We start from the raw sequence: 21,720 nt of genomic DNA on the forward strand, positions 1-21,720 counted from the left end.
ACTGGGCTAAGGAGTGGCACATTAAACATGAGAGGCCAAGGGAAGTGGATAATCTTTCCACTGGCATCTTCAAAACCTCCTCATGGCTTCTTAGGCTACAGATCTTCTGAGCACAAGGCACGATCTTCCAGAGCTCATTCCCACCACTCTCTCATCCTTCTTCGCTATTCAGTCAAACCTTTACAAAAGCTATGTAAAGGCTATTTAAACATGGAAAGTCCCCACTATAGCTATATACTTTCTCTGAAAAGCTCACCAACTTTGTACCGTTTTCACCTTAGGCTCCTGCTTTGGGCTGAAACACTATCTAAGCATGCTTTGAGGGTCACCTTAGCATCCTTCATTTCATTGCACCGAGGAAAGATCTTCCCAGCCACTGGATTTCTCAAAAGAGGTCAAACGTATCAGACTTTAATTTTGTATCGCTGCCTCGTAGTCTCACAAGAACTTCCCTTCTACTTCCCATGTACCGATCAAAGCACTCGATATACCTCAAGATGCGATTTCCAAATGAAATCCATAGAGAGCCCTAGAAACTCCTAAAATACTTTCCATCTAATGCTGGGAAGCAGTGGCACATTTCTTGGTCTAGGTAGAATATGGGTTCACTTGCACTCCCGGTTTCTGAGCATCTGAAGTTGATCTCTCAGCATAAGCTTCACCTTGATCAAACACAGAAAAACCAGCCAATTTTCCACTGAGCCACACCAGATTCTGGATACTCTGTAGTTGTACAGCTTATTTCCCTACTATAGAGCCTCAGCATCCTATCCTTTACAATAGGGGACATAATGGCATTTCTAAGATTCTGTAATCTCTCATTATAGATAGTGACCTTCATATGAAAGGGTCTAAACAGCGATGTTACATCAGTATTTTCACCAAACAGGAAAGATATCCATTAATCTTGAAACCTCGAATACTCTGTCTCCCTGAATCCCACATGCTCTTTTCGTAGCACTTTACAGACCTTTTCCTGGTGCTTCAGGGATCAAGCAGGGTATTCTAGCTAAAATGAAAAGGGACGACTTAGATTGTTCTGCAAATAAGGGTTTTTTTGCTGGGCATACCCATTAATTACCCCCAAATTACATGAAACTCTACTGCGTCTACCCCAGCTCAAATAATATGACAGAGTCCTCGCTGCATGTACTGCACTGCCTATCTGGGTCACACAGCTCAAAGGGACTCTAATAATCTTTCAGTCGTCCTCGGGCATAAAGATTTATCCCTATTTCTGGTCCCGTAAATTAAACTGGTCAAAGTTGAAGCTTGTTTTGATCTGAGGCCATTTTGCAACCATGCAGATGGACTGGGATGGTATCTTTCACTGGCTCTAACTTGGAGATTTTTGCTTTGAGGGAGAGGCTGGTCCCTTCAACCTGAATTATTCTATGATTTTTGCCTTAAATCTGAAAGATCTTTTGCACCTTTGACCAATCACAAACCCCTCCACTAATGAGACAGCTCACGCTTTTAGCTATGGCAAGGACCAACCAATTCGGCAATCTGAAAAAAAAAGGTTACCCTATTCACTGCATGCACCTTGAGATTTCTTCCCCGTTCCAGAAGCTTGTGTGTGAACACAGCTACACTGGAGACTAGCACTGTGTTCAGTAACTTTACATCAGATCCTTCCAACCTCTAAACCAATGAGATAGGAAAGGTGATCCAGGGCTGCAAGAGCCAAACCGTCTAAGGCTGTCAAAGGTATGAGTCAAATCTAGCCTGGGAGATGCCTCCGTTCACTTTTTCTTTCTGGAGGAAGAAAGGGCAAGGTGCACTTAAACTTTCCCAACAGCCGCCTGCTTGTAAACAGCTCAACACAGCGCATTCAAACTGCCAGCAGTGCTGTCTGAGGCGGAGGGCTGAGCTTCGAGCCCGCGTCCTCCTGAGCACACATACAGTCAAGCCCTTGGAGACATCACCTTGGGCATCTAACAAAGTAATACAGCCAAAGTTTACAGAACCTGCAGAACCCTTTCATCTCATGTTTGTATTTTTTAAAAATACATTTATTTAAAAAATAACAATAACAGCACTCGGTAAATCCTCAAAATCTACTGTAAAGTAGCAGGTGAGACTACATTTTCCTGCAAATATCTAGAAGTTTCACTGCTGAATTTGTCAAGTTTATTACAGCTCCTGCAATCTCAGTCCCTTTCATAATCCAGGTTTACTCTGGCATTTGATGCTGCTGTGGCCAAGCCTCTCTTTGACCTGGTTCTGCAATTTGTTCAACAGTCCTGACTATGGGAAACAGCGGGAACCTCAGCAGCCAAAGATATTCGTTTAAAGTTACAGCTTCTGGTACGTTCCTGTAACCTCTCTTTGACATACAGTTGCCTGAGAAACAGATGCCAGGTACCCGCACTTACTCTTATTACTGGTCTTGGCAATTCAGGACGGCAGTGGGCTATTTATGCTCAAAAAAGGAGCATTTTGGTCATCTGCTGGTTCAGTGGAGCCCACTCTCACCAAGGCTGCCGTCCCACCAGAATTTCAACAGCCGTGTGCCACCCTCCCTTGTGCCGCAGCTCATTTAATCACCCCATGAACCAGCCTGAGGAACCAACATGCTCAAAACTGACTGCTTGCAGAAGTGGTCAGGTTTTGGCTGGCTCTCCCACAGGTGGGGGTGAGTACCAGTGCTGGGGAGAGGAGGAGGCAGGCACACCAGCCCAGGATGGCAGCACCCGTGCCGATCGGATCGTCCTTGCTCTTAATATCTGACGCTAAGATCACTCGTTTCTTCACTGCTGGCTGCTGCTGTTTTGCAGGGGTTTATAAGACTACTTTTCTGATGCCATAAAATCAATTATCTTGGTGCAACCTTTCCCATTTATTCCATTCCGGCTGGAAGAGACTTTGGGAAAAAAAATTGCCCAGGAACAAAAGCACTTTCTCAACAGGCAGAGCAGAAGACAGTACAGTGAGCCTGGGACAAGCACAGCAGCTTTCCCTGGCACACTGAAGTGGGCAGGGCTTCCCCTTCTCCACAGCATTCCCCAGCCTCCCCATGGAGAGCAGCCTGCCAGCATCAGCCTCGCGACGAAGGAAAGCGCCGCTTGCCCTTTGGTTTGGCAATTCTCCTGCCCTTTGGTCAGCTCTCCTTCGGTCCAGAGCCTCTCCGCTTTCCAGAGTGCAGCTGGTGATCTGCCAGACAGGGACCACCATGAGCATCTCCCTGAACAGCCCCGGCTGGAAGAGCACCTCCCAGACAACCTCCCGTGTAACCCTCACAGTTCAGCGTTGCTGCTAGGTTAAAATACCCTGGCATGAACAAACGCAGCAGTATGGAGAACATCACTTCAGACCTCCACAGCACGCATCTGGGTCCCTTCAACAGCGTCGGGGCGAGCGGCATACACATGTGTGTGCGATTCCCTCCTCACAGCTTCCCTGCTGTCTGGGGTATCTGAAGCACACATGGGGCGCGTTCTCAAATATGCATGAAATGGCTCCCTGAGCGCCTCTTTGCTCGCTTTACAGGCTCTGAACCGCACCCTGCCCCATTTCTTCCCATTACAGACAGATTTGGTGGAGCCGCAATGCCCTGACCTCCCCCAGCACTGGTGAGCCCCACCGACTGTGGCTGCTCTCACATTTCGGTTTAATCTGTGTCTGTGTTGTCTCCCCTGTAGGCCTGCAGCTGCTGGTATTACAAGTTAGACAAGGAATGTTTGCTGGCTATTTCCCCTAGGGTTGGGGTTATCTCTTCTCCCTGAACTGAGGGTGTCCTTCTCGCAGGGACCAGCTCATCACTTGTTCAGAGCCCCACCACTTCCCTGCTTTGGTGGAGCGCTGCAACATCATTTCACCTTCAGAAAGACTTCATTCTCAACCCCATGCTTTATCAAACCAAGTTTTATTTACCCGCTACAGAATGTGAAACAACTATGATGAGCAGATAAATCTGTCAGGTCAGCCGGAGAGGTGGCGTGGGATGGAGAGCTGCCCCCCCCACACACATACAGCCCCCCAGCACCCCCCCGGCGGCGCGGCTGCAAGGGGGTCGGCACAAAAGCACTGAAGATGAAGGGTCTCCGGCACATACATTTCCCGTGGGGATTATAAAGAGGACACGTGACCGATGGAAAACACTGAGCATGACCGTACGGCAGCTCCCTGGCCACAGCGCAGCCCTTCCCACGGACACTTCACGGGGTTTCTGCTTTGCGCGCTCCTTCCTTGCTCATCATGCGCCGGAGCGGTAGCAGCTGTTTGTGCATCGCCTGCTGCCTTATCCCCCTTCACAGGCCAACGTCGCCTGCTGTTTGTCTTTCCCTGCATCCAGGAGGCGATAAGCAGATGCCTGTATTTCTACAATGGCCTTTGGACTAGCTTTTATTGCCCTTCTGACTGCTGTTAAAAGCAAAAAGAAAAACCAGGATTGCTGAATGAGAGTTGATCGGACATTTAAAATATTTTGATACCGAGTGACAGAATAAAGGTTCTAAACCAGGATTTGCTTCTGACCATTTTTCTTGTTTTTTTAATCAGAGAAAAGAGAAATAAAAGCCTAAACACTAAGTGTAAACAGCAGGATTTAAAAAGATGTAATCTGCTCATTTCATGCTTTTTGGACAGCACCAGAAATGGCTCCTGTCATGTTTTCAAGGACCAGATGATGCTGAATCTTATTAATTTATTTTATTTATTTTATGTTCTAAATGAACAGAAATATTAACAATTAGATGCACTGTTGTCATGTGACAGCTTGGAAATATGAAGAAGACAGGAGGAGAGGGAAGACCAAAAACCCCTAGCTGCAACTGCATTGTGATTAAATTAATTTTGATAAAATTTTCTCTCTTTGAAAGCAAACCCGCCGTTCCTCCGGCGGTGGCGCGGGCAGGGCTGGTGACAGAAGGGCCGCCCTGTGCAGGCAGGCGCGCAGGGGGCATCACCACTGACCCCGCTCTCCTCCTGTCTGCCCGCACCTGGCGGCAGCAGGCAACTGGACAGCCAGTCCAACCTGAAGAGGAACACCACTGGCCCAAGTGGCCCCTTGGCTACGAGGCCCAGGCCTAGGCAGAGGTGCGGGGGGGGGGGCCTGAACGAAGGCGAAGCCATCACACTGCCTTCACCTGCATCAGGCCAGCGAGTGCAGACAAGGACTGGCCACAGCCTTTGCTTGGATCGATGGCAACTAGCCATGTTGCGTTTAACCTCTTTTTTAAAGGCAAATAATGCCGCTAGACCCTTCTGGGAAACAGGTAGTGGCTGTTGCGGAAGCTCCCGTCGCCCTTTTCTAAATTGTGGGAACCATGGAAACAAAAGCAGCCACAGCTGCTGGTGGTACAGCCCAGTGACTTTAGCCACAAGCCACAAGCCCGATGTGACAAGCAACCCATTTATTAATGCACCTCATAAAACAAGAGAGGACCACGAAAATGAACACGGCTGAATAATTTGACTTTCCAGGTATGCAGTACGCGCCTTCTGCAAGAGGGCAGGCATGCCGCTGATTTTATCTCAGAGCACGTTAATATGCATTTTGCAGAGGCAGACCCCATAGACGCACAGGCTGGGGCTTACAGATCTGGCAGGGTATAAACAGATGCAGCTACAGCATTCGGCATCTCTGCTCATGCTCCACTGACCCAGAGCTGCAAACATGTTTACAACCGTCCATGAAAAACGGGTCCCCAAACAAAAGAAATCTAAAGGCAAATTTTGTTTTCATGCTGCCTGACCTTGACCAGGTGTTGTGGCAGAGGAGGTGGGGAGCTGCTGGAGCCAGGCAACAGGACCGATTAACCCTTTGGGAGCATGGGGATTTGACAGCCGGGAGGAGGTGAGGTACCCCGATGCTCTTACCACTTCGCAGGAAGAGCCGAGCCGCAGAACGGGCCCCAGCCTAACGGCACGGAGGCATTACACCACGCTGCACGTTATAACGCTCTCAAAAAGCCACCGCTTCATATTCAAATGAGACACGTTTCCAACATGCAGTACTATTTGTGCACAAAACACAGTGTAAACTGACTGTTTTGTATTTGTCAGTCACCTGATAGTCACTGGATCAGACTGGTCTCCACACAGCCGCACTGTCACCAGCAACGTTATTTATACATAAACCCCCAGCCTTCCTCCGCGGCCAGATTTGCCAGGTAGGTAATTGTTGTTCCCGTTGAAGCAAAACTGGCTTGTTTTCAATGACATGCGTCTGCACTGCTAGTATACAGCAGGCTGCCTCAGTTAAGATTTTCCAGCACAAAGATTAGGAAGAAACAAATAAATGATCCTATTATTTTGCAATTTTCACCTCATATTTAGAATTCCACCTGATTTAATTTTGGATTCTGCAGTTACAGGGGGGAATCCCACGCAAGCTTCCTTTTTCCCAGAAACAAAAATGAAGCAAATGAGATAGATAGTCTTTTCCTGCTGATTAAATCACTCTCCCCTAGCTCTCGCCCATCTAATGCTGCAGCATTCCCAGTCCCCAAACATATCATCCGAGTAGCGCATTCATTAGAGCATTACGAACTCCCGATCATTGACAGATGCGATCTTATCCATTAACACATTCAAGCGAAACTGCCTTTTTCTCCCCATCTTTCAGTGGCCTGAATTCAGCAGCGCTGACAGCCCTAGGCTGCCTTGCTGCCGGCACCGAGGATGCACCCACAGTTAGGAGGTAGATGCTTCCCCTCCGGCATCTTTCGTCCCTTCGTAAACAGGCGAGGACCGCAGCTTTCAGCCAACGACCTACAGCAAAGGCAATGTAAGCACGGTGGGTACAGCAAGGATAAAACAAGCCCTATTCTCAACAGAAAAAGGATGTAAGTGGGATGCATTTACTTACATGAAGATTCAGTGCCAAACATGGCTGGCCCCAGATGCTGCTATTTTAAAAAAGAAAGAAGAAAAAAGAGTGGAAGAGAGAGGGAGTGTATGAGAGTAGGGATGAGTGCTACACAGCAGGGGTCATGAAGCCAGACAATGCAGTCCAGGCTATCCAAGCTGCCAGATCCTCTCCTCTCCTCTCTCCTCTCCCCTCCTCTGCTCCACACCGCAGACAGCTTTTCCTTGCAACCGCCGCAAAGGTCCTTCTTCAGGAAGCAAAAAGCAGGAGCTTCTGTTTTAAATCCAAGAGATAAGGGCAGGCCAGCGTCCCCTCCGTGATACCGGCAGGCATAAATAGGTAGCAGCCACCAGATACTGCAATCCCCACTCCCTGCTCTCCGTAAGACAATAGCAGGGCTTATGCATACACTGGATGACGTCAGGACACTGCAAAGACTGACTGCTGCTAACCCAGAGGCTCGGAGGGGGCTTGAACAGAGCAGAGCAATTCAAATGGGAATTCCTTTGTCACAAAAAGCAGAAGACAAAGAACCAGACATATATTTCCCTCCGTGGTGATAAAACCCCCACCCCGGGGCTGTAATGCTAGCAGGAAAATATCTACGTTGTATTCACCCTCCTTTCCTCAGCTGCACGAGATGCCAAGTGTTTCTGTGCAAACACATCACACAGAATAAATTTTGGGGACAAATGTCCAAGGAAATGCCACTTAACAGCACTTACAATAAAGAATAACCATGACTTGCTATCACTAATTCTCTTCATTATTTTTCCTTCAAAGAAAAATTAAAATCCTGGGCCAATCTACACTTCAAACCTAATTTTCACATCAAAGAGCTAACCAACTGTCTCATTTACTTAAATGTATTGTCAGAATATACTGTAGCAATGCTCTAACCATCGTAAGTCACACATTTAAACAAAAAGAAAAACCTCAAACCACACTGATCTAAGTGATAAAAAGGCATCCTAGCAACCAAAGAAATATTTTCCTTATTTCTTCTTTATTCTTCTAGACCATCTAGATTGAGTGTTTCTTAGCCTCTGCTAGTGCATTTTTGAGTGCATTGAGTGTATTCTTTTCTGACACTCAGTCATTTAAAAATGTTCACACATAGGAACAAAGCCCGAAGCTGGCTGCTTCCGATCCTCCCGCAGACAAAAGGAATTTGCCTGGCTTGTGCTGGCAAGAGCAGCCAAGCAGTAAGCTGATGGTCAGAAGCTACCAGACATTGGGGCCATCCATAGGAATGGCTGTCCAGAGGGGGCAAAACCGAGAACATTTTTGAAGTCTCACCAAACAAGTATATGCAGCTCCAAAAATGGCAAAGACTGAAAAGCACTGCTGGTGGATGAGGAGAAAGAAGATAGATGCAAGTTCATTAAGTGAAGCACTTAAAGAAAAACCACCACCCCTGCATTTCTGAGCTTTTGTGGGTTAACCGTTCCCAAACGCTCCTGCTGCTCTGCGCGCGAAGGGGGTTTGTGCTGTTTGCAGAATACGCAATGCCACCTCGAGCGGCAGGCTGGGAAAACAAGTAACACTGAAGGCTGGCAGGACCTGCCACTGGAGGATCTCAATGTGCTTAAATCGTTAGGGAACCAAGCCGGTGTTGGCTGGGGCCACCGCTGCCCTAAGAGCAGACTGGAAAGCAACGTATGGGTCGGAGCCACAGCCATCTGCTGCCACGCCAATCCCTCTGCTCCTGGGGAGGGGGACCACGGCCCCACGCTCATACAGTGTGCGTGCCCACCAATGTCCGTATGGACCCTCAACAACTCTGGCCCACAGGTGCTGTGAGGAAGGAGAGAGATCAAAAAGCTGTATGTTCCTGACCTCCTTGTCCTCCCCATCCTGGTGTAGAGGGTGGGGGGCACCTGCAAGGCACACCGAGCTCCTCTCCTGGTAACCTCCCTTGGCACAAAACGCTCTTCAACTGTTTCCCTGCTTTCCACCCCACACGTTGAACAGTCTTTTTGTGTTCTGCACTCACCATGAGAATACTTAGGACCAGCAGGCTTTTGGGAGCATTTAACTGCATTTCATCTCTGGGAGACAGCCACGGGAGAAGCCACACCCTGGGGTAAGACATCTCACAACACACTCTCTAACAGGCAACTTTTATTCTCTCCATTGGCAGGCAGGACACGGGTGCATGGTGACTCAAATCAACCCTTAGGCAATGACTAACCAGATGTCCTCAAGTCTGTACTTAAGCACCTGAATTAATGGCCTGGCTGTTCAACCGTCATGAATATTTGCAGTCATGTGCATGGATGCTCAGCACCAGGAAGACATGTCCAAATTGTTTTTGACCATAATGCCATAAAGACCGTGGCACAAACCCTGTTTTGCTGTTCCCAGAACTGAACTAGTTATTTTGACTATTTAGAGCCAGTAACACCTCCTTCAGTCATAACAGCTTGACAAGAAGCTGCGCTGCAGGCAGCAAAGCAAGTGTTCTGGCTTCGCTTTCCAGCAACCGAGCCAAGTTCACAAAGGAGACATGTCTATTATGTACCGGCCAGTCTCCCAGCACCTTTAAACACAAACCTCTGGAACAAAAACCCTAGTGTTCATGTGCATGGCTGAAGAATAAGATTCGCTCTGATGCGCAGATCTGAACTTCCCACAACATCGTTTCCAAGGAAGATGCAAAACCTCAGGGCTTTCCAGCGACATCCTTGAAGGTGTCACGGAGCCCAGGCCCTCTGCCAAGTTCTCATTACGCTGACGCACATACGAGGTTGAAAAGCCTAAGCGACCCATGCAGTATCTGTGGAAGGATTTCATAACGATCTATTTCGCCAGCGCTAGGCTTGCCAGGTCAGTGCTTTGCCTTGTGGGGAAGGTGACTCTTGACTTTCTCTGAAATTCTTTCAAGTCTACCTAAAACACTTTGTAAAATGACTTAGAGAAAGTGTTAAAATCTGTTTCTGATCTACAGCTCTTGTAAGACCATAACCTTATAGTTAGGCTAACTGGGTAGCAGAACTACAGATTTCTGTTTCCTACCCTGAGTTTTGCTGTTGGTTTATTCTGTGAAGAAGGGTCAACAAATTTAATCTCCTCCTATGAGAAAGCTTCTCTCTCTTATACAGCGGTGAAGATAATGTAAATTAGCATACAGAGAACATCAAATGAAATCTCCTGCAAGTGTTAGCATTGCTGATGTGCTTACAATGGGCAAAAGACATTGTTCAAGTGTTAGATTCATTTACAATGTAACTTCCATACATTTCCCCACAAGCCAGCATGAAATATTTAAAGCAGCAAATATATTTGCTATTCAAAGCTCTCTGCTATACATTCACATTTTCCAGAGAAAGGGATGTGCTCCTCAACCATTGCCAATATTGAGCAGATATTCTTTATTCCTCTATTACCGCAGAAAAATAATACATATATTTTACTTTTTTTGTAAGGATGTGTGTCTAAAGCCTAAAGCAGAGTTTGAGTTTTAACAAAGAGGCTGGATAATGAAATGTTAAATTTTTATACAGCTCTAAATTTCTGCTTTTGAGTAATTTCTCTGAAGAAAAACGGTGGAAGCAGGAAATCATGAGCTACCAACAGAGGTAGATCTGTACACATGCCTTATGCTGATCCACTAAACTAGAAATCTTTATTCTCTCTTTGTCACTAGAGGAGCATTTCATTTTGAGCTTAACCTCGTTTTCCACAGGAGAAACTCTGGGAATGGGAAACGAATCCATCCCACCTGTGAGGTTCTCCCGCCCTACTGCCCTGAGCGGCTCCCCTCAACAGGGGAGGTCTCACCTGTCTCCCCCTGGAGAACAGGAACAGGTCCCCTCTACAGGGAAAGCAGAGGACAACCTTCATTGTCCTCAAAGATGGGTAAGGATTTTTATTAAGTTAGCTAAACTTCACTTTCCAAGTTTCCTGTTCTGTAAGGGCACTGGAGGTTTTTTAAGGCATTAAAAATTTTAATGCATTTAAGGTGCTACTGGAAATCTCTGAGCGACTGTGTACTTAATTCACACTATTCAGCAACCCCCAAAAGGAATTTATTTTGCCTCTAGGAATGTTACCCCTCCTAAAATCCCAGCAAGACCCCCAGTCACCCATGCTGTGACAACCTCCAGCCTCTGCAGTTTTTGTCAGCTCTGCCAACAGCTGCCACACCAATTATTGATCAACATGACACCAAGAAAAAGGTGTTTTTTCAGGCCCTAGAGAAAAATGAAGCCAAATAGCAGGCCACGCATCACTGAGCCACAGCTCTTGGACTTCACACTTTCTCTGGCCTTGTTGTGCTCAACTTCACTGACCCTTAATTAGCTTTAACAAATGTTTCTGGTGAAATAGGTTGACATCACAATTACACCAGGGAGAAGCTAACGTGATGGTACAACGCCAGCTTCTCATCTCACAGGATCCTGTAATTAAGGTACAAGCAAACCCCCAAACAACCAAACCCAGCGGCCTGCGCTGATGCTACAACGCCGAGTCCCCAACACAGAGGTGTGAGCGATTACCCATCTGCAGGGTATTTTTCCAAACAGGTTCCTACCTCCCTCGCTAAATGATGCCGCTGTCTGGGAAACAGCACCTCTGGAGCCGTGGCTGGGAGGGAGGACAGCCCTGACGACCACTTCCCGGCAGGAAAGAGGGCAGCGGGGCAGGGGCCCCGCGGGGAGGGTCCCCCAGGGTCTGTGGCTTGGATTACATGGCAATCAGAGCCACGGAGAGCAAACAAAAGCGTATCCCACTGGAAGGAAATGTCGGAGGTGCTTCATTAGGGTCTAGAGCACAAGTCTTATGAGGAGCAGCTGATGTTAAGCCTGGAGAAGAGGAGGCTGAGGGGAGACCTTATCGCTCTCTACAACTACCTGAAAGGAGGTTGTAGCGAGGTGGGGGTCGGTCTCTTCTCCCAAGTAACAAGTGATAGGACAAGAGGAAACGGCCTCAAGCTGCGCCAGGCGAGGTTTAGGTTGGATATTAGGAAAAACTTCTTCACCGAAAGGGTAGTCAGGCACTGGAACAGGCTGCCCAGGGAAGTGGTTAAGTCTCCATCCCTGGAGGTATTTAAAAGAAGGGTAGACGTGGTGCTCAAGAACATGGTTTAGTGGTGGACTTGGCAGTGATATGTTAACGCTTGGACTCGATGATCTTAAGGGTCTTTTCCAACCTTAACGATTCTATGATTCTATGATTTGTGAAAATGCCAGCACATTCCCACTGGGCGCCAGGCTGGGCAGCGGGGAGAAGAGCAGCCCGAGCACAAGGCAGGTGGCCAAGCCAGGACCACGCCAGGCAGCCCTGACGCAGAGGCAAAGGGGCTGGCTAGCCGGACAGTGGAAAATATCCCTGCACATCTGAGCTGTCTGGAAGTCCTCAGCGTTCTCCTCATAGCCTGCCCTTATCACCTTTTGTTCAAGGTTTTCCACCCACGTTCCCTCTTTGCAACTCGCTGTTCCCTTACTGCATTGGGACAGAAAGGAAAGAGTCTGACAGCAGAAAAAAAGTCAAGGTCTTTGTCCTGTTCAACATACAAAGAGGATTTTAGAACAGACTGATTTACTGATCGCAGGAATGTTTTTTCCTTTTATTATTATTTGCTCTTGTACTGATTTTTCAAATATTTCTGTGTAGTCCATATTCCATTTATGCAACCCCATTTCATGTAAAAATTCTTTTTCTGCTGCATTTTTAGCCAATTAATGCCTAGAACAACTAAGTTTTTTGAGTAAACATATGCATGCACACAGATACACAAATGACAAGAAAGGCTGAAGAACAAGTACTTAATTTCCCCACCAAAAATTCTCTTTATGTCTGTGTTGGTCCTTACCTGAGAGATGAAGTTCAAAAGACAGATTGCCTTTTTAAAAAGAGATACAATGAACCATAGTGGCCAATCATTACATTACTGCAATGTCTTTCAACTTCAATTTTAACAAAGATCTTTGCTTCAGCACTGCTCTGTAGATGATTACTGCCAGCCATTCACTACCAGCAGCAAGAGGCAGCTCCGAGGAGATGCTCAGCAATTACGAGAGGAAGTTCTGCGTGTTCTGCCTCTCTTCTGGGACACATCTAATGGACATGAAGCTCCAGCAGTTATGGTAGAGTATTACATGCAGAAAGCTATATGTAAAGAATATTGCGTACAAGAAAGAAAATAGGAAAGGATTAGCCCAGTTTAAGAACTCAATTCTAGGGTAAGGCTGAGATTGTGGATCCCAGGCAGGTGCCTAGCTCTCTTCAGAGGGCTGGGTGTTTGCTCCTCATTAGTCTCATGATCTTGAACAAAACCCAAATCTTGGGCTCCTGTCTTCTCATAGGAACCAGGAACTTCTGTAGGCGAGAGAGCCTTGAGATACTAAGTAATACAGTATCTGCTTCTCCTCTGGTAGTAACCTCTGGACTCTACTTGAATACCTGGGGTCTAGTAACAGGGAGCAACAGAACAGAAAGATATTTCCATTCCCTACAACAGACGATACAGAACAAATCTTGAATTTTCAACAACCACTTCCCTTCCAATATTCAGCGTGAGACTGGAAAACAAGGCAATATTATTTTATAAGTGGCAGAGTATAGCTCACCTTCTGCATAGTACTGTTAAAAGATTAGGATGATGATTCACCTCTTTTTTATTTCAGTTTTGTTGGTTTGGTTTTCAGTTTGGTTGGTTTCATTTTAAACATAAAACTGTTTATCCACAAATATCTAAGACCGTTACCAACACAGTGTGACAATCTACTCACTGTGTCCAAATGACATATCAAATCCAAATTAAATGCATTATTTTTTCAATAACATCAAGCCCCATGGCTCAACAGAGCACACATAATGGCTTCGTTAAAGTCTGAGAGCGGTTTTTATCCCAAACATATGCAATTTTGTGAGGAAATGGGGCCACTACCATATCTGAAAATGCACCAGCAGAACACACTACCTTTCGATATGATCCAAGGAGAACTTAAAAACAAAGGAAGCAACCAATCAGCACTGTGGTTAAATTAAATATATTTAAATAACCACCTGTTTAAATGCATTTTTAAAAGAGTAAAGTATTAGAAGAAGAAACAAAGTGTGTCTTTTCTACACTGAGGGAAATACCCGAAATATTTTGGTTTGGGTTTCTTGTATCCTCATATCAGGGTCATTTCCAAGGATTTATGCTGCAGGACTGCACACAAGGTACACATGAAAGCCTCAAATGTCAGAGTGAACAGAGGTGGATAACGAATTAAAGAACAGATTATAAACAAACTATCATCATTTTTTATGCAACTCTGAGGGACCACAGATTAGGATTAAGGCCGACTCATAATAAACCGCATGCAAACTGGCATCAGAGGGAACGTGTGTGCCCCAGAAAAAACACAAGTATCCAATTTATATGCATAAAAAATAAGTCAGAGAGATTTAGAACACTACTAAACATTGCCAACATTACATTACGATCCACATTAATAATGTCTGATCTAATGCCAGAACTTCACGGCTAGGAGTAAGTTTCATTGTTGAGAGAGGAAGATCAAATTTAAATTACTTCTCAGTCTGAGTAAACATAGTAAGAACGTTAAATCTGACATTATAAATAGCAATTATTTCATCGTACATATGGGAAAAATTAAGAAGGACTTCTAAGCCTAGGAGGGAATACCCACAAAACAGTGTAAGAAGGTATCCAAGGAATTTGCTGTTCACATGAACATGCTCCGTGTGTCCCTGCTTAGTAACTCAGGAACCAGCCAGCCATTGCAACCCAATTTAGCAAACTGATAGGAGAAACAAAGTTATCCCGTCTGCGGTGTGACAGCAAGGAATTAGATAGGGAAGAGAACTTATGAAGGTCCCTGCTGGATGAGCGAGTGCTGTGTTGAGCACACTCCCTAGGATACATAAAAGAATCCATAATATAACCGTGGGAAAAATGTCAAACAAGAATTTTATTTTCCTATGCGGATACTTGCGTACTTAACAGTGGATAAGCTGCCATTGCAGCCGTAAATATAATACAGTTGTGGACTCAGTGGGGAAACCAAGTCCACTGGAAATTGTTTCACTAGTTCCACTGGACAAAACTGTAGTCATTTAAGGACTTCAGTTTTCCCAAGACGCAGCATTGCAGTGGTGTCCCAGGCCCTCTTTCTATGGGTTCCATCCAGCTTCCATGCAGTACCAGCCCAGCGGACTAGAGATGTAAAATTTTTCTCTCAGAAAAAAAAAAATTAACCACAAAATTCAGTAAATGTTTGGATAACTTGATTATCATAGCTTTTATTGAGAAAGAAGAGCTTCTAAGAGTCGAGAAAGCAATTCAAGCAAGAGGCTCTCCTGAACCTGCAGTCTGATCGGCGTTAGGTTCCTGCAGGCACAGACGTCCGTCAATGAGGCTCAGACTGCAGGCTTCAGGCAGCAAGCCTGGACACAACAGTCTCATTTGCTGAACACTCAACAGCAGAAGAGTAAAACCTCTTCTGGAAATGCAACGTTCTCCAAATTAAAAAAAGGCTTATCTGGATAAGGGCCAGCCTGAGGAACAAACGTATGGTGAAGAGGAAGCCTCCACTGAAGCACTTAAGCATAGTCCCACTGGCTCTTAGGAGAAGTAGGCTCTTAAACTTGACAGACACCTTGGAAATGTTCTCCTAAACAAAGCACTAGAGAAAACTTCAGGCACTTAGTCATGGTAACGGAAGGCTTACCTATGCAGGTAGAAGAAAATAAGATTGGAAAGGGTGGTGGCATCTGCCCTCCTCTCACCAGATTCAATTGCACCAACATCCTTCCCGCCAGGCACGAGTCACAAGGGAAAACTGCAGAGACTCCCATGTCCAACTCCATGCAGGAACTCAACTTAGGACGTACAGCAGACCCTTACTAGGAGCTCACGGCACTTACTGGTTCACAGGGTTCCTCTCACAGCAAACCACCGTGCTGCCAAAACACAAAGAAACCTCAGTAACTACGGCTTACGCCTTCTGCCCACTGATGGTCAACATATGAACACCATGGCAGAACCGTGATTCCAGACAGGCACAATAACAAGTGGCATGGCAACTTAGCGGCAATTACATGATCAGACATTATTCAAGTTTCACAGAAACGTGATACTAGTTGTGGGCCTCCCTCTGAGCAGCCCACACTGCCCAGGGCCAAGGTGCTTGTATCCCCCTTCCCAGCCTCTCCCCTGGAGAGGTGGGTGGTGGTACCCACGGAGCTGCTGTATTCCAGCAGCGCAAGGAGAGGATGGAGACACGGAGGTTGCGGCTCCCAACCTCCACAGCACCCATCCCAGGAAAGTCCTTGTCAGCATGATTAGAGAGACCTGATTTTCCGAGTATTTTTGTTGTCAGTGCAGCGGTTGCCAACCCCAACAGTGCCTGTTCCTCTCTGCTGACTACAGAGAGACTACACACAGAGTCAGACTGGAGCAGCTCAGATGCAGACATTTACATATGCGTAGAAGAACTGACTCCTATGTGTCTGGGAGTTTTAGGGGAAGCATAGGAGAAGGAGAAGGCTGTGCTGGGGTCAGCGGCCCCGTACTTCAAGGAAGGAAAAGTAGATCCCTGCACTCCAAACCGACCTTGACTACGGGTGCAAGTTCTTCTTGAACAGGTCCCAGGCTTCCGCATGATCAAGTCACCCAAAGAGCAGGTGCTTAGCTGAGAGAAACACCCTCTTCCCCGCTGCAGCTCCATGACACCAGTGATTTAACAGTATCTCGATACTTGGAAGCACTGTGCCACTCCTCTGGCTTCAATATCATGCAAGATTCAAGGGCTTGTGTCCAGTACTAGATGGCACACAGAGTTTATCAACTTCACCACCCCAGGCAGGAAGGTCATGCTGAGCACAGCGTTTGCAGATAGGCAAAGCGGATAAAATCAGCAGGTGTCACTTCACCAAAGAGCAAGTCTCCCCTGCTGTCGGAGACATCCCTCCTCCTAACAAATTTAAGCATGGAGATGCATTCCTTTCTTCAAGGCAAAGGGTTTGTGGCCCTTTTGACATACCTGATTTGTTTACTTAATGCCACCTAATCAGTTGTCAAACCAGACTGAAGAGCTTCAGCTTGGTAGAGCACGTGCATACAGCTCTGCTCAGCCTGCACGGTAGGAAGATCGCCTCCGAGCGTTCCTCGCTGATGCTTCATGAAACCCATCAGCCTTCAGATGGCTACGGGCTCTGCTTAGCTCTATTTGTTGTCAGGCAATGCTATTTACCCACTTCAGCCTCCGGCCCTGTTTACACTACAGGCAAGTAGCATTTGACACCACTTACCCTTCACGGAAGATGGTTTGGTGGCTGGCCAAAACACAACCTCAAGCACAAGGAGCGACTCTCCTCCTGCATTCAGTTGATTCAGGCTGGCTCCACACCACGGCGGCCACGCCGCAGGACCCCTGCGGGCACCCCGAGGTCAGAGGCTCACCAGTCCTTTAAACTTCAGTCAAGCAGCATGAGAAATAACTTGTGCAAATAGTTTCATCTTTTTTTATTAAAATTCTCAAGAAAATGTATTTGAAAATAAATGACAGGGGCTATTGTGTCTTTCAAACCAAACATTTGGTTTGGCTCAAACCAAACATCACTGGAAACAGTGCATTGGATGAACGCAGTCCAGTATGGCACCTTCCCTGATCTCAACCCTTGCATCTTTTTATAAACTGATAAAAACAGACTTTCAGGCTTTATTACTTTTCTTGTTGCTAATTGCATGTTTGACTGAAATTGGTACAACACATTACAGGTAGGGAAAAGCAAAGGGTTAAGTACTTTAATAAGAAAAGGGTACATGATATCAAGTGTCCCAACTATGAACATACAGTCTCCCCTGGCATGTAGTGTCAGGTCCCAGAGAAAGGACCTCAGTGGAAAGTCCCACTATGCCTTAATCATATGCTTAGCATGCCCCTTATTCCAAATATCTTTCTCGTGTCTGTGCAGAGAGTTAAGACTCTTCTGGAACATTGCTTTCATTGTACGCAATAATTGGTTCTTACCGGAGCAATTATTTCTACAAAACATATTCCACAAAAAAAATAGTTAACTCGATTCAACTTTAGCTCTGCATTACAGATGCAAATGAAAGCAACACATACATGAATTTGTATTTCATCAGCAAACTAACCCTTCACCAGCTTTTCATTGTCATTTCCTAGCTTGAATTAACATCAATTTAAACGCAGTTAGTTAGATAACAGTCACTTAAAGAAATGCCAATAACTTTTCTTTTGCTCTGAAATAACATAAAGGATTTAAAAAACCCCACTTGTTGAAATGTGCCCTACGTGTCCTTTGATAAGCACCTGCGCTAACGCAGGCAGTGGACAGATACACACTGCACGCTCACCGTGGAAGCCAAAAGGCAACTGGAATATTTTACTTTCAATACCCACAGTCAATAGTTCAGCTCTGCCACAAAGTGCCGTAGATTTACATGCACTAAGCTACAGAGCCAGGAGATGTCTCCAGGTCAGGAGCTTTCTGAAGGGGTAATTTCCTAGTTAGTGAATTGCAGTTAAAGCATTTATTTTCTTTAAAATCTCTCTTTTTAATTGTTCTTGTGTTGTTATCAATATTGCCTATTTAAAACAGAGTGCTTTACTAGTTTATAACAGACAGGGACTACTATGTCTCCAGCATGAAGCAAAAACAAATCAAATAAAAACCTACAGGACCAGCTGACGGATAGAGTGGACAGGCCCCTTGCAAAAAGTCACGGCAAAGTGCTAAATCACTCTTGGAGGATGGCTGAAACAGAGCAAGACTGTCATGTCCATAGATCTTTTTATTCAAGCCAAAATCCAAGTTAGATGAAATGGGTATAATAAGGTGGCTACTTGTTCCACCTGCCCAGTCACAGCCAAGCTCAGGTCCCATCCCTGCTCTTCCCAGACCTACCCCATGCCTGCCTTACGCTTCCTAACCCACAGCTCTGCTGTACCAGTGTTCGTCCTTCCCCTTGGGGAGCACCCAGCCCTTCCCAATGCACAGCCAAGTCCCTCCTCTTCTCCAGCCCATGGAAAAACCTTCCTTGCTCCTCTCTTCTGCCTTGCTCCATATCCTCTGCTTTAAGCCTCTCCTAAATCACCGCACAGAAGCACAGGTTGGAAGGGGCCTTTGTGGATCATCCAGTCCGAGCCCGCTGCTCAAGCAGGGCCAGCTTTTTTGAATGTCTCCAAGGATGGAGACTCCTCAGCCTCTCTGGGCAACCTGCTCCAGTGTCTGACTACCCACAGAGTAAAGAAGTGTTTTCTCTTGTTCGGACAAAATTTCCTGTGTTTCAGTGTGTGCCCGTTGCCTCTTGTCCTGCCACTGGGCCCCACTGGGAATCCAATCTGTGTATCCAGTCCACCTCAAAGGCTGCAGCACCTCCTGGCCCAGACTCCACCATTCCTTGCCATCTCCCAGTCAAAATACCCTTCCATCTCAGGCAGAGGTCCCTTGGATAAAAATAAGGAGGCAACAATATGCACAGTTTATTAAAATAATGTCACTTAAAGCAGATGTCCATATAACTATTTTTTCTTCCTTATTCTAAAATCAAAAAATCATGTGTTTTGCACATGCCTTTGGAATTAACCTCAAACTGAAACTCAGCCTTAACAGCTGAATATTTTTCAGACTTCTGTAATCTGCCCAAGTCTATTCATGCAAGAAAAGTATTCTGTCCATCACTGTATTTGAGGTAAAAAGACACACAATAAAGTCAAATTTTGCCAAATTAAGTCCCCCATAATGCTAATGAATAGACTGAGCTACGCTTCAGAGTGTAGAATAAATAGTTTTTATTACATTAATAAATACTAGCTATAAGCCACAGAAAGTGTCTTTGCTTTCCCCCTTTCAGCATCTTTAAAAAAGACAGAAATTGCAATATTAACAGGACTGTTTTGCAGACCTGGTAGTACAGAAGTAACTCTTTCAATTGCAGCCTAAGGGAAAAACCATGCTGTGAAGACATGACTAAACGTTTCCATGTCATCAGGCCCAATGAAACAGATGATTGTGTCGAGCAGTTCTCAAGTTTCTGCAGATACAGAAAGTTCATTAAAGCCTTTGATTTCCTATCCTCCCAAATCAAGGACCTGTCCGTAATGTACTTTGGGATATTGCACAGTACACAGGCTAGACAGTAGTTCAGAAACAAATAATGGTTTATATTTTTTGAAAGTTACAATGCTTTTTATTGTTTCTTGAAAATAATAACAGAAGTGATTTACTTATTTGCCTTTGTTGCAAAACAGTTGAGAGTTTCTGAATTTCCTTGATTTGAGGCATCACTGACCTCAAAGAAAAAGATGACCTTCTCAATCAAGTCTTTATTTTTTTCTTCCAATCAATAGATGAATTATACTGTTGGCAATGAACAAAACTGTTCATCCTCTTAAGATGCATCATTTTAGCTCAGGGTGAATATTGAAAACTGAGTTGTTTAATTTTCTTTCACAATCAAAGAAATCCATACTACTTCTGGCAACACGGCAGCATAATTTCATCGCTTCTACAGCAGCCAGCTATGGATTTCTGTATTTCTCAGCACCAAAAGTTCAAAAACCCACGCCTTTAGAGGCTCTACTAGAGCTCTTTTGTGATCCCCTTTGGTTGCATGCAGTTGTGGCCCAGCACCGCTACTCCCCTTTCAGCAGCCATGTGCTCACTCAACCTGTGTGAACTCGTGCTCCTTAAATCCACCTTTTAGTACTCACTCTCCCGCGCGGCATGCGGGGAACCAGGTCTGGGAACGGACCTGGCTGAGCAGAACACGGGGAAGAGCACACAACGAGACCGTCTGCCCACCTGCAGAAAGCTGTTCAATGGAGCACACTCACCACTGACTCACGGCCATCTCTGCCACCTTTACTGATCTGTGGGTTCCCGTCACCTGTGATGCTATTAATGCAGCAAATACTGTGGTCATGATCAATCTAACTAAAAATACAGCCTTCGGTCACCTTTGCACCCCTACATACCAGACCAACAGATCTAACATACTGTTCTCCAAACAGGCAGAACTCAGCTGTTGGATAAAATAGCCTTTAGATACCAACAGACCACATGTATAAGCTATTCTTTTAAAAAGAGTACAGTTCTTATGGGAAATATAAACCATCCTTTTTCATTTCAATGATGGTTCAAGTGATTTCTGAATAAGGTTTGAAAAGAAATGTAAGGTTCTCTAGATTTAAAGGTGCTGCTTATACGGGACCAGAGTATTCCACCTCAAATGACAAGAGTTGGTCTCAAGGCACAAGGTAGTTGAGGGAAGTGAAGGATAGTCCCACAAAGGTGGATCTGGTGCAGTCTCTGAATTCCTACCGCGGAGGGTGAGCTCACCAGGCATCTTTCACTCATTCTAACTCTTTTGCCCTTTTAGCTATTTATTTATTTATTTATTGCATAGAGTTTGCTGTCTTCAAGCTGCCAGCAGGACCTTAGGAAGGCTTTCGCCCTTTCAAAGTCTCACCTAATTGCTCCTGCACTCAAAGAGAAACCCTTTCTCTTTCCTCTTCCGTCCCACAACTCTCAAGACTTCTTTCTACAACCTGCACAACTTATAGGAAAATGTTGACAGCAGAGTGCCATGAGCCTCCTAGTACCTCTCCTACCTCCAGATACTGATCCTGGGTAATAGCTTCCCAGGAGCTCCACTACAGTTTCTATTTAAAGTTTCTATTTAAAGCTTCAGACCCTGCCAGAAGGAGCTGGGTTGTCAAATTTCAAATCTGTGCTCTCTATGCAGTACTCAGATGCGTTTCTGCAGTAATAAGTATTAGCTCTCCTGTGTGGCAAGCACTTGCCCTTTACAGAGACATGACTGAAGCCTTGCAGAGAAGTCTTCCTCCCTGTGCTCCTATTCCTCTCATTTCTAGTTCAGACACAGCCTTCCTCTGACTGAGGAAAGAAACTAGTGG

The 21,720-nt window shown here is 45.6% G+C and overlaps 1 protein-coding gene across 4 annotated transcripts in view; it reads right to left on the minus strand.

The window, feature by feature from the left end:
• ST7 (suppression of tumorigenicity 7) overlaps positions 1 to 21,720 on the minus strand; it is a 155,804-nt gene that overhangs the window by 106,632 nt on the left and 27,452 nt on the right. Inside the window, exon 2 of one of the 4 annotated variants that reach the window (XM_087764675.1) lies at positions 15,502 to 15,733. The exons of 2 other annotated variants lie outside the window; for them this stretch is intronic. In XM_087764675.1, coding sequence (XP_087620801.1) covers positions 15,502 to 15,640 — 139 coding nt within the window. In that variant the 5' untranslated portion in view covers positions 15,641 to 15,733. Of the gene's footprint in view, positions 1 to 6,814; positions 7,201 to 15,501; positions 15,734 to 21,720 lie in introns of those variants that run through there. One more of the 4 variants, XM_087764676.1, reaches the window with a different exon arrangement.

This window comes from Nipponia nippon, unplaced genomic scaffold, assembly GCF_047370975.1.
Source record: "Nipponia nippon isolate SJK-2023a ecotype South Korea unplaced genomic scaffold, ASM4737097v1 scaffold_3, whole genome shotgun sequence".
NCBI lineage: Eukaryota > Metazoa > Chordata > Aves > Pelecaniformes > Threskiornithidae > Nipponia > Nipponia nippon.